Raw genomic sequence first — 13407 nt, forward strand, 5'->3', positions numbered from 1 at the left:
TGCCAACGTAAGAACCCATATTTAAAATTACAACGTAAACATTATTTATTATTATTATTATAGTATTTACCTGTGAACCTTCGCCAGTGGGAACAGCAGACAGATCTTCTGGTAGAGCTCGGTGAAATGTTTGTAAGAGCGGTACAGCACCGACGGTGTAGTCTGTCCTTGTCTATAAATCCTCAATGTGTATACGTAGTGCTTTTCAGGGTCGTAACGCTTCTCGAAACCGAGGCATTCCACGCTGACAAGGCGGCCTTCTTGACCCATTCTGGGGACAGATATAATAAAAAATAAATATTATTAAGACAAATCACACATATTGAGCTAGCCCCAAAGTAAGTTCGCGACTTGTGTTATGGGATACTAACTCAACGATAACGATATTTTATAACAAATACATATTATAGATAAACATCCAAGACCCGGGCCAATCAGAAAAAGATAATTTTCCATCATAACCGACCGTCGGACCGACCACCGGGCATCGAACCCGGGATCTCTCTGTTCAGAGGCATGCACTTTACCACTGCGCTACCGAGGTCGTCAATATAATTACGTAATTAGAATCGCGAAATTCTAAGGCCATGATTAGCTAGATGATACGTAGTTATTTATGAATATTGGATTAGGTTGATTTGAATTCACTATATGTAATGAAACATATTAAAATTTTAAAATAAGACTATCAACCGACTAGGATTTGAAGCATTCATTATAAGTCTACAACCATCAATTAGCATAATGATACTCATTTTTGTTTTATTGTTTCATAGCTTACCATAAGTTTCCAAATGTTAAAAACGAAAAAAAAAATATGATAGTGAAAGTCAAAACTTTTTCAAATATACTTTATTTTATTACGTGCTGCTTTTATACAATTTATTTTTTAACTTAATTATTTTAGAAAAAATGTTGATAAAGAAAACTCACGTGTAAGTTCTAGGCATGAAAGATAGCAGTTCCGATGAATTACTGCTCTGGTCGCCGCTAGCCATCATCTGTGCTAGGTTGTGCAGGAAAAAGTTGATTGGAGTAAACCTATAGGAAACAAATTAAATATTGATTTTAGTGAGTATATTTCAACCTTCAATACCGACTTTAGATATGATGAGATAATAAATAAATATATTAGGACAAATCACACAGATTGAGCAAGCCCCAAAGTAAGTTCGAGACTTGTGTTATGGGATACTAATTCGACGATACTATATTATAACAAATACATATATAGATAAACATCCAAGACCCGGGCCAATTAGAAAAAGATAATTTTCCATCAAGACCCGACAGGGGATCGAACCCGGGACCTCTCGGTTCAGAGGCAAGCACTTTACCACTGCACCACCGAGATCGTCCTAAAATATACGAAATATATGAGAATTCGACGGCGTAACTATCGATTTCAGTTTGAACGACAGATCGTGATAGTTTCATAACTTTAGTGATGCATGTTCATTGTGTAAGGTCAAACGAGCTGTAGATCCGACTTAATACTTGACCCCGTGGCGACCTTAATGGGATAAATATTTAACTGCTTAGAAAAAACTTTTCTTCCTTTTATAAATACTGTAATAGGATACACATGTACCGTTGTATTTAAATAACAATAAATAAGTAAAATAAATAAACTGCTATTATATAATATGACGATCATGTTCAAATTCAAATTTCTTAATTCAATTTAGGATGATATACATCACTACGTCATATATTTACGTCAAAAAAAAATACTTAAACTAACTTCGACTTCCAAAGCGCAGATGAGACAGAAGCGGCTCAACAAATTTCACCGCAGTCTTTTCTCCGAAATCAAATCATGTATTCACGTCATATTCTAAATGAAATGATGTTTACCAAAGCTACAAACTACTAGACGTCAGTATCGAAGTCGTCAATTAACAAATGTAGGTGTTATAATGTACTGACTTGCTCTTGAGCGAGGAGTGTATGAGCCTGGCGAAGGCGGCGGCCGCCTCCGCGTTGGAGGCGGCGGGCAGCAGCGCCGCGCGCACGTAGTTCACCGCCGCGCTCGTCACTCCCGACACGCCTGACGTCGCCATCTAGTCACAGACACGTTCATTACGCCACACATACACTCAGCCCTACTGGGCAGGGAAGTGAGCATCCCCAGTGGGCAACACGAGTATGTAAATAGGTTACTCGCGCTGTCACTGCCACTGCCCGGCGCACAGAGTGGAGTGGATAATGAAAAAACAATTTCATTTTTAGAACTTTATAAAATTGAGCAGGTAATATGGGATGACTTATACTGAGCAGACATAATGCTGTGGAACCAGCAACCTCGACGAGATTGACGTCAGTAAGAGAGAGAGAGAAGAAGTATAAGAATATGAAGGCTGAGTGTAAATGCTCACTCGCGTCGTTATTGCCCCAGAAGTATTTAGGGAAATATTTCCGGCAGCAGCAGGAGAAGTGGCAGTGGGCTGAGTGAGTAAGAGTCTTTTTGTAACATATTGCACAATGTTAAACATTGTGTGTCACAAGTGTTGGATAGAGCTCACTGGCACACAAATCATGTGCAGATTTATCTAGTGATCAGTTTATCTGTAAGTTTGTCAAGAAAAAGTGAACAAATGTCATACTACTCCCGCCTGGCCCTGGCAGAAGGGGCAAGAATGATATGTGTGCCAATGGTCTGATTACTAGGGATGCAGATGCCTGTGCGATGTGGAGACGAACAGGTAACAAAGCGGACCCTGGGCTCCGACGCTCAACAGCTGCGGAAGTGGGAAAACTTTTCGATGATAGTCTCCCATCCAGCTACTTTCTTTCAAGGTCAAGTCCAAAGTTTATTGGAAATAATTTATTCAGATGTAGATTATATGTAGTAAGTAAATATATTACCGAATTATATAACGGACGGAAGATTGGTTATGGGTCAGAATGTTTGTTAATCAATCTATGAAATTTGGTGCATGGACAGAATGTCACCTGGAATGATACATAAGATACTTTTATCACGAAATTCCCACGGGAGCGAAGCCCCGCGGCGCAGCTAGTCGCACATACCAAAGCAAACAGATCCAGTATGTGGTCGTGGTGCGCGCGCACGATGTTGAAGGCCATGCAGCACAACTCCACGAAGTGTTGGAACCTCTGTGTGGGTCGCTCTCGTCCGTTGATCACGTACACCATATCGTGAGTCAGAACGAACGGGGCACGGTCTCTGAACGAAACAGTATACAAACATATGATGACTTTTATATATATATATATATATGAACGAATCACACAAATTCAGTGAAATCATGAAAATGTAGATTTTAAATCAGCTGACTTAAAATATTTCGGAAAAACATAGGAAAAAAAAAAGTAAAAGCCATCAATCATGGTTTCAAACATTATATTTGGTATTGCGTTGTCAAAAAATGTAGTCTGTTAAAAATCTTGCCTGTGTACCTTTGAAGCGGTGGAGGTGTAATGGTTAAGACACGCCTGCGGATCGAAAGGTCACTGAATCGAATTCTATTTGTACGTGCCACAGTTTGTATACCAATCTGACTCATGTATAGTAGTTTTCATCGACCAACACTTGCTTACGTTGAAGGAAAACATCGTGAGGAAACCAGCACACTGGTTGATTAATATATTAACTTGTGCGTGAAATGGAGAAGGCAATTGCATACCACTCTATTAATAATGTCAAGAAAGCTGTTATGTGTGTTTCATTCCACTTAATGATCACGACATGAGGTATACAACTATAAAGTACCTTTTAAAATTGCCAAACATCTGCGCGTCGCCCAGGAACTTGCCGAAGTCAATATGGAAGAGATGGCCAGAGGTCTTCAGCATAATATTGTCGTTGTGGCGATCGCAGATGCCCAGCAGATATGTGGCCACGCTGTACCCCGCACACGAGGCTACAAGACAAATATAATGGTGTATTTACAGTGAGCATCGAAAATATATACATCATTTTGATAATAAATACATGAAGAAATAGTAATTGGTGAGAAGCCTCCGGGCTTACCTGGCAAACACCGTACAGCTTCGCGCTCCTCGGGCTCCGCGTTGTGAGGGTATGCTAAGGCGCCTTCGATCTTCTTCTACCATGAGCGCACAAATCCACAGGCACTGGGTTGCATTTATACTCGAGTCGGATGGCCAGACACGATAATTGGTAGGATATTACGATTATCACTTATAGGTATTTTAGAGGGGCGTGCAACGCCGCTACTCAAGAGTCGCGTGCCGATCTAACACTTGTACTGAGGTTTCCCAAAACGCGCGGTGGTAGAGGGCGCGCGCGGGGGTCCAGGCGCAGAACCAATGGCGGATTGCTTTGCATATCCGGTAGTTGACCCGGAAGCCCGAGATCAACTCACCAATTATTTATATTTAGTTGTGTTGATTGAAAATAGTACATAGAATATATATTAGGCAAAAAACAAAAAAAAAGAATCTAAAATACATATTCCGGTACGGAACATGCCGCTCACCTTAAAAGAATGTAATTCTTTTAACGATTATGTAAGTAATGAACTTCTTAACTTATCTAGGATATTAAATTATAGGAAATTAGAATAGTTTTCTGTTTTCTTGAAAACTACAGTTGAGCATTCGTAGAACAACTCTTAATTGAAAAATAATTTAAATTATTCAAAAGGAAGAGGGCAGATTTTGACTACCGCTCTCTTAAAAAATGTTTTTCCTGCCTGTAGGGTAACTACGCGGGTGATATTGTCAGAGCCGGGATGAAGCGCATGCACACGAGCCAGCTTCCACTGAAGTGGAGGAAGGTTATCATCGCGGACCACAACAATGGTTCCCTCACGAATAGGAGTACCGTGATTTCGATACCACTTACTCCGTTGTTGGAGTTCATGCAAGTATTCACTACTCCATCTTTTCCAAAAATGCTGAAAGCACTGTTGGACCCAGCGCCAACGGGGCAGACGTGCTGGGGGAATATCCGTCAAGGGAATATCCGGTAGGGCCGTAACAGGAGCACCGATCAAGAAATGAGCGGGTGTTAAGGGCAAGGGATCCGCAGGATCGGCACTTAACACACACAGAGGTCGCGAATTGAGGACAGCCTCGATTTGACATAGTAAAGTATGCATTTCGTCATACGTTTGTACTTGGGTACCTAACACACGAAAAAGATGGTGTTTAAAACTTTTCACACCCGCCTCGAACAGACCGCCGAAGTGGCTTGCGTAAGGAGGTTGGAAATGCCATGTCACCCCTTGTTGTAACGTATTGGATTGCAATACATGCTGAACTGAATCATTACGTAGAAATTGATATAAGTCCTTCAATTGATTATTGCATCCCACGAAATTTTTTCCACAATCTGAATAAATATCTGAACATAGACCACGGCGCGAAGTAAATCGGCGTAAGGCCGCTAAGAAGGCTTCGGTAGACAATTCCGATACAACTTCGAGATGTATTGCCTTAACTGACATACATACAAAGATTGAAACGTAACATTTAATGACCTTGGCATTGCGGACCTTATTGGCGCGAACGTAGAACGGGCCTGCATAGTCCACAGCTGTTTTCAAAAATGGACGCTCAGGTCTCAAGCGCGAAGCGGGCAAGGGTGCCATCATGGGCTGTGGATGTTCAGGACGTAAGCGAAAACAACGAAGGCATCGGTGAATGCGTTTACGAATAATGTCACGACTAGATAAAATCCAATATTTTTGTAAGAGGAAGTATTGAACTGTTTGAGGTCCAGCATGCAAATTTAAAATATGAGCGTTGTCAATTATTAAGAGCGTGAAGCTATGTTTTTTCGGTAAGATTAACTGATGTTTCGATTCATATGAAAGAAGCGATTTATGTAGGCGTCCACCGACACGCAAAAAATTATTATCATCTACAAAGGGATTGAGTCGCTTCAGCTGATTAGATGGAGCTTTCCCTTGAGAAATATTTTTAATATCATCTTGAAATGTGGACTGTTGAACGATGTAAATTAATCGGTTTAAGGCATGAGTATATTCTGGAACTGAAATATACTGTGCAAATAAAATACTTTTCTTGTTGACTTTGGCCTTTAAAATGCCATAGAAGCGAAATATGTACGCAGTGACACGCACTAATTTAGATAAAGTTGAAAACTTGTAGAATATGTCATTATCTTCGACGTATGATGAACTAGTGGCAGCTGAAGCTAAGGGTAGGTTACGCTTTTCTTCATTTGTAGGGAGAATTTCCCTTTGTGTCGGCCAGGTTCTAGGATCCTGTCGCAGCCATGAGGGACCATGAAACCACATCTCATTTTCTAAGAATGTTGACGGTAGCATACCACGTGATGGAGCATCAGCTGGATTATGAGCCGATGGAACGTGCCTCCAGTGCGAACTAGGAACTAAGGTAAGTATGTCACTCGTGCGATTAGAAACAAATATTTTCCATTCATAGGGTGGAGAACGTAACCAAGCCAATACAATCGACGAATCCGACCACGCGTGTACATTTGACATGTTTATGTTATAAACCCGGATGGTTTTATCTAACAAACGGGATAAGAGTAATGCCGCCATAAGTTCTAAACGCGGAATTGATAACCGCGGCGAAATAGGCGTAACTCGTGTTTTCGCAATCAGAAGATGAACGGTACTTACTCCATTATTGTCTGTAAGACGGAGATAAACGCATGCAGCATACGCACGTTCGGAAGCATCGGAAAAACCGTGAAGCTGCATATTACATGTTTCGAAAAAGACATGTCGAGGTATAGAAACGCGGGATAAGAGTGGCAACTCCTGTATGAAAGCAACCCAAGCATTTACGATATCGACCGGGGGGCGGTCATCCCATCCAACGCCGGAAAGCCAAAGTAACTGCATCAAATACTTTGCAAATACAGTTACAGGTGACAGCCAACCCATCGGGTCGTAAATCTTGGCAATTTGAGAAAGTATTGTTCGCTTTGTGATTTTATTTGAATCGCATTGAATGCTAAATGTGAATTGGTCAGAGGGAGGGTCCCACTGCAATCCTAAAACCTTAGCTTGAGTATCTCTTTCCATGGGAGCGAAAGGAACGCTGTTTTGCCGCTCACCATAAGTTACTGGCGTTTGTACTGCAGTCAGTATCGCTGCGCAGTTGCTATGCCATTTACGTAACTGGAACCCAGCGGTGGCGCAAATGGAGATAAGTTCCTTCTGAAGTGCCAAAGCTTGGTCGTCGTTGTCAGCGCCTGAAATAACGTCATCAACGAAGACTTGATCCAACAGCACCGCAGATGCGTGAGGGAAACGCGAGGCTTCGTCATGAGCCAGCTGTTTAATTGTGCGAAGAGCTAAATAAGGTGATGCATTTACCCCAAAGGTGACAGTACATAGCCTATATTCCTTTATGGGCTCGTCGGGGGATTTGCGCCATAGGATGCGTTGAAAATCTCTGTCGGCCTCGTGAACTAGTATATTACGGTACATTTGTTTTATATCAGCCGTAAAGGCGATGCGATGTGTACGAAATTTTAAAATTATATCAACAATGTCCTGGTGTAACTTAGGACCGGTAAATAATTTTTCATTAAGTGAAATTCCACTCGCGGACTTACAACCAGCGTCGAAGACTACTCGAGTACGTGTGGTTTCACTGGACTCCTTCACCACGCAGTGATGAGGAATATAGTACACCTTACTTGGAACTGGCTTGGTTTCGACGGGCTCCATATGCTTAAGATCAAGGTATTCTTGTAAGCAATCATGATAGTCCGTCTTCAGCTTAGGGTTGCGTTCAAGTCGATTTTCTAATTTATGAAAACGAGCGAGAGCGATATCCCTAGATTCCCCAAGAGGTTGGGAATCAGGTTTGAAAGGGAGATAAACCACATAACGTCCGGTCACGTCACGAGTGTGTGTGGCTTCATAAAAGGATTCGCATAAACGTTCATCGGGCGTGAGAGTTTTTTCTTCAGATAATGACTCAAGTTCCCAAAACCTTTTTAAATCGCCGTCATTGTAGAATGAACTAGCGCAGGCTTGAATGGGGGATGCGGTGGTAGACTCGCAAGTGAGTTGTCCTAGTAATAGGTAACCGAAGATACTGTTTATAGCTATCGGAGTGCCCGGCGAACCGCTTATTACATTGCCTAGTAGTATGTGGGATAGTATATCCGCTCCTATTAGCATCTCAACCGGTTGCGGTGTGTGAAAGGTCGGATCAGCTAATTTTAAATTGTTAATATGTGTCCAACCACTGTAGGGTAATTTTACACTGGGCATATTTGAAATTAATTTCGGTAAAATTAATGCTTGTACCGGTATGGAGGGTTGTTCGGCATTGACAGGGGTCAAACACAACGAAACACTTCCCTTAGGTTGTACTGGACGGTCTGTTCCTATCCCAAACACCGGTATGTTTACATTATGACGTTCTAATCCTAAGCGCTGCACGCATGCCTCCGTAATAAACGACGCTTGACTGCCGGTATCGATCATGCATCGAATGGTAGCACGCTTTTGCATGTCCACCCATACATCGACGCGTGCGGTTGATAGTAGAACGGTATTTACACGCACTGCGGGCCCATTGGATAACGCACACAACCTAGGTGTCGAGTGGTCGACGGCCGACAACATAGCACAAGACTGGTCCGCACTAGAAATTGAGTGAGGAGGAGTAACCGTCTCCTGCGCAACGGGAGAGAGTGAGACAACATTACTATCCACTTTTGTGAAATGAATTAAACTATGGTGGCGTTTAAAACATGTTCGACAAACGAAGTTCGATTTGCATTGACCTATTTCATGACCCGAAAATAAACAATTCGAACAAATGTCTTTATTTTTTATAAATGAGTATCTATCGCGTGGCGATAAGTTCAAAAAATCCGAACATTTTGTTATGACGTGTGGAGCGTTGCAATACAAACAATTTTTCACCTTATTGCCGTTAGCCGAAGGCTGTGAATTGCCTGTGTTGTTCGACTTGACATTAGCTACCAACGCTCGGCGGGCGTAGGCATCGCCGTGGCTAGTGGAGTTGCCGGTAGATGGCGCTCCACTACGTGGTTCACGTGGTTGCTGTTTCGAAACCGAATTGAATTTTTTCTTAAATGGGGCGTTACTATTACTATTGACATCTACCATTCCCACTGCCGAGAGTTCTCGTTCGAGAAAATTAATTAATCTTGACACAGAAGGTATATCGCATGGCTTTGTTAAAGATAACTCGAAACGTTTACGAATAGGACTCGGTATTTTACGCAACAAAATATTTAATAATAAAAAATTCCATTCCTCGACGGGAAATTGCATCATTTCTAAAGCTTTAGTATTTTCTTGAAAAACATTTAAAAAATTACGAAGACTTGCATAATTATCCGCACAAGTTTCCATATCTAATATTCGATCGAGATGTTTTGATGCAATTGCTCGTTTATTTTCGTATCGAGAAACGAGAGCATTCCACGCAATGCGATAATTCTCATCGGTAATAGGTATGGATTTGATGAGATTAAACGGTTCTTGTTTTAAAGTAAGAAGTAGGTATCGAAACTTCTCCGCATCCGTGTAGGAATCATTGTTGTGGACTAGAGATTTAAACAAATCGCAAAATGACGGCCAATCCGTTGTTTCGCCCGAGAAAGACGGTAGCGGCAACTTGGGGAGTTTTGGCTGACTACTGGCGTTAGACATCGATGTATTGATGAACGATCGATTCGCGCGCCTGGCTTCATCATCACTTTGCTTTAAAGAATTGATATTTCCTAAAATAGCGTAATACAATTCATTGAAATTACTACGAATTCTCAACTGTTCGTCCTTATTGAATTTCTCGGAATTTATCAAACTTTTTTCTATTTTGGACTGAATTTTGAGGAATCTCCTTTGTATAGGAATTATATCCTTCACTCTTGCCCTGAAATTTTGTTCATTAACAGGGAAGAACTCTAATGTTTGTTTTAATTCGTCTAAAATAATTTCTCTTTCAAACAAATCTTGTTCCGCCATATTGGAAAACGGGAGAAATATAGAAATCTAGATGGAATCTAACCAACACAACTTGAAAATAAATACAAATCCGGCTCGTAAGAACCAAATTTATGGTGAGAAGCCTCCGGGCTTACCTGGCAAACACCGTACAGCTTCGCGCTCCTCGGGCTCCGCGTTGTGAGGGTATGCTAAGGCGCCTTCGATCTTCTTCTACCATGAGCGCACAAATCCACAGGCACTGGGTTGCATTTATACTCGAGTCGGATGGCCAGACACGATAATTGGTAGGATATTACGATTATCACTTATAGGTATTTTAGAGGGGCGTGCAACGCCGCTACTCAAGAGTCGCGTGCCGATCTAACACTTGTACTGAGGTTTCCCAAAACGCGCGGTGGTAGAGGGCGCGCGCGGGGGTCCAGGCGCAGAACCAATGGCGGATTGCTTTGCATATCCGGTAGTTGACCCGGAAGCCCGAGATCAACTCACCAATTATTTATATTTAGTTGTGTTGATTGAAAATAGTACATAGAATATATATTAGGCAAAAAACAAAAAAAAAGAATCTAAAATACATATTCCGGTACGGAACAGTAATATAATAATAGAAGTCAGGATGCTCAAAGTTATCTTAGCAAAAATTCAAAAAAGCGAAGATAATTTTGAAAGTTTCGATTGCTCAAGTAACAATGAAAAGTTTAATAGTTTTAAACACCTCGTGTACTAACAATATAATGATTCTAACAAAAAGTAGTATGTCATTCTTCAAATATCGTCACACCAAAAATCAACTTAATCCAACGCACTGTTTTATGATGAAAAATTACGAATAAACACACTTTAACATTTACAATATTGGTATAGTTAGTTTAATGCCATATACGGTAGTTCGTCGACCTCACTAAAGGCGAAACAGCGTTGACAATGCAGTCACAATTATACTATATTTTTTTCTAAAGTTAGAGCCCTTCATTCAGCTCCTCTTCCTCCCTTCCCTTCCCTCTCCTCTCAACCCCCCACGATTGCCTTGAGTAAAGGCGTTCGAAATTCGACCAGGAACCCAGTGTGTGTAGTGCGACTTTGCTATTTACATCTCACCATCGATCCGACTCGCAGGGAGACGCAGCTGACCAATCAAAGTGCGCCATTGTAACGCAACGACAACCAGCTGTGATATTAGTATGTAGGTATGAATTTTGAAATGGGACGGAGAAAAAAGCATCTGATACCTGTAAAATTGTCCCTGGCCCGCTGATACTCCAACTCGGAAGGGTTGTGCTTGGCGAGCCACTCGGCTATGGGCTTGTCCTTGAAGGAGCCGGTGAGGCCCCACTCCGTCTGGATGGCGCGCAGCGTCTCCGCTTCCGTTACTATTTCTATCATTCCTGGATACAAAGACAATTAAATAGATCTATAGGCAGGGGGTTCGCGTAGCCACATAAGATCCAACCGACTCGCTCGACAGTACAGACAATGTCAACAATAAAGAAATTAATTATTATGAAAATATTTGAAATTGATAATAAAATCCTAGTATTCGTGAAATAAATATTATAATGTACAATGTATGATCGGTACCTTTGTTTTTGCTTGTGGGTAGCGCTTGGAAAGTGACCATTCGTAAATCTAAACCAGCTTTCAGCCACAAATCGTCCATTACTTTGATCACTTGTAGCACCAGGGAATCTTGACGAAGATCATCACCAACCTATAACAAAAATTGCATATAAATTACCCGACATGAAATTCTATGTGCTAATGTGTGTATACTCGTCCTGAGTTTGCAATGATTTTGTATAGGTTGAATCACTGTTATCTGTAGAATCGATATTCTGATGGGCTATCAGTATAAATAGCTTTTTGAAATATCAAAAACCGCGTCTGTCTATTACCGATAAACACAAAACTACTAGGAATTATCCTAATATATAAAAAACCAGCGACCCGACCTGGATTAGCTTAGGTAAAAACATAATGAATTACATACATAATACCTTCCTATCCATACAGTACTTTATGAGTTTATCGTTTAACGGACATACGCGGCAGAGGACTTTGTTTTATAATATATCGGGGGAGACCTTAAAAAGAAGGTAAAGAATCTATATATTAAGTCTTAAGATAACCATTATTATACTTTCTAGACTAAAAAAGGTTGTAAATATATTGTAATTTCCCAGTAAACAAAATTAACATACCTTAAACATAGCGGGAATCACAGCATCGTCACTGCCGATAAAGTTGATCTTCAAAGGCAGCGTGTTTGATGAGAAGTATGTGCAAGATCTGTGAACAAAATATATGAGTCGAGTTTAATTTAAATTATTATAAGGTTTTGTAAGTTCAGATATTATCGCAAAATTTCAAACAGTAATTTGGAATTGCATATAACACTTATTAATATTGAATTATTACTTTTAGTGCAAACAAAACGGTAACGCAGCGGACTGTTTCCGTGACAGCGTAGTTATGTTTTCAAAATAATACAAAAAGATAATATCTTACTTCCTTCCTTAATCTTTAAAGCCAAAATATACACGCAAATACATTTACAAGCTGATATTGCAAGTGATCCCTGTCCGCCCCCTTTATAATATTTTAATATATATTGCGCGCTAATAAACTAAATTGCTATATCTATCTTCAGGCACGCATATACCGGTTAGTGTGTAAGCTAGTAGCTTGTGTATTTCCGACTGCCGACACGAGTACTTACTTGACATCAACATCGTGTACGTGCGCCCTCAGAGCTAAAGGTAACGCAGCGGACTCCTCGCGTAACAGCGAGGACACGCGAGTGGCGCCCCCACGTAAAGCGGACATTCTTTGCACATCTTTGGCTTTCTTCACCGACAGCGCCACTTCGCTTAGCGTCTGGAATAATAATTATATAATCATTTATTTGAATTTATGTTGTAAGTTTGACTGTCTTAAAAACTGCTCATAAGCACGAAAATGAATCAAAATATTCAAATATATTTTAAACCTGAATTATCTTCATAACTATTTGTTTTGCTTTCACTATTTCCAAATAATAAATGCAAAAATAACTTAGTTTATTTGTTACCTCTCCACGCTTTAACTACTTCACCGATCTTCCAAAATTTTGCAAATATATAGTTAAAAGTACGGAACCATTGCTCCGGGAAAAGCGAAAAATTCACGCAGGCGAAGACGCGGGCGGAAGATAGTTGAATATATTATTATATATTTTTACAAAATCCAATCTATAAACGAGTTACGAATTATTTACTTGTACTTACGTTGACAAGTAACTGTTGCCTTATCAAAGTGCTGTGTAGGTTATCCCCACATAACGCCAATAATGCCCGTAACAGCAGTCTATATCTCCACGCCGCTGTGACACAAGCGTCTGTGTCTTGAGGCTCGCACGGACCATCTTCTAGTGTAATGCCGAGAAATTCGTCGTTTGCTCCCTGAAATCGATTTTAAATATTATTAATCAATAAAATGTCTA

General features: G+C 40.7%; 1 protein-coding gene across 3 annotated transcripts in view; it reads right to left on the reverse strand.

Moving 5' to 3' along the window:
• Positions 1 to 13407, reverse strand: part of Pi3K68D (Phosphatidylinositol 3-kinase 68D) — a 33576-nt gene that overhangs the window by 6239 nt on the left and 13930 nt on the right. For all 3 annotated transcript variants that reach the window (XM_053743751.1, XM_053743749.2, XM_053743750.2), the window contains 10 exons: positions 13193 to 13366; positions 12646 to 12803; positions 12128 to 12215; positions 11508 to 11637; positions 11159 to 11314; positions 3737 to 3887; positions 3034 to 3190; positions 1930 to 2063; positions 934 to 1041; positions 71 to 271 (listed from right to left, as the gene is read on the reverse strand). In XM_053743751.1, coding sequence (XP_053599726.1) covers positions 71 to 271; positions 934 to 1041; positions 1930 to 2063; positions 3034 to 3190; positions 3737 to 3887; positions 11159 to 11314; positions 11508 to 11637; positions 12128 to 12215; positions 12646 to 12803; positions 13193 to 13366 — 1457 coding nt within the window. The remainder of the gene's footprint in view (positions 1 to 70; positions 272 to 933; positions 1042 to 1929; positions 2064 to 3033; positions 3191 to 3736; positions 3888 to 11158; positions 11315 to 11507; positions 11638 to 12127; positions 12216 to 12645; positions 12804 to 13192; positions 13367 to 13407) is intronic.

Source organism: Plodia interpunctella, chromosome 4 (genome assembly GCF_027563975.2).
Source record: "Plodia interpunctella isolate USDA-ARS_2022_Savannah chromosome 4, ilPloInte3.2, whole genome shotgun sequence".
Lineage (NCBI taxonomy): Eukaryota > Metazoa > Arthropoda > Insecta > Lepidoptera > Pyralidae > Plodia > Plodia interpunctella.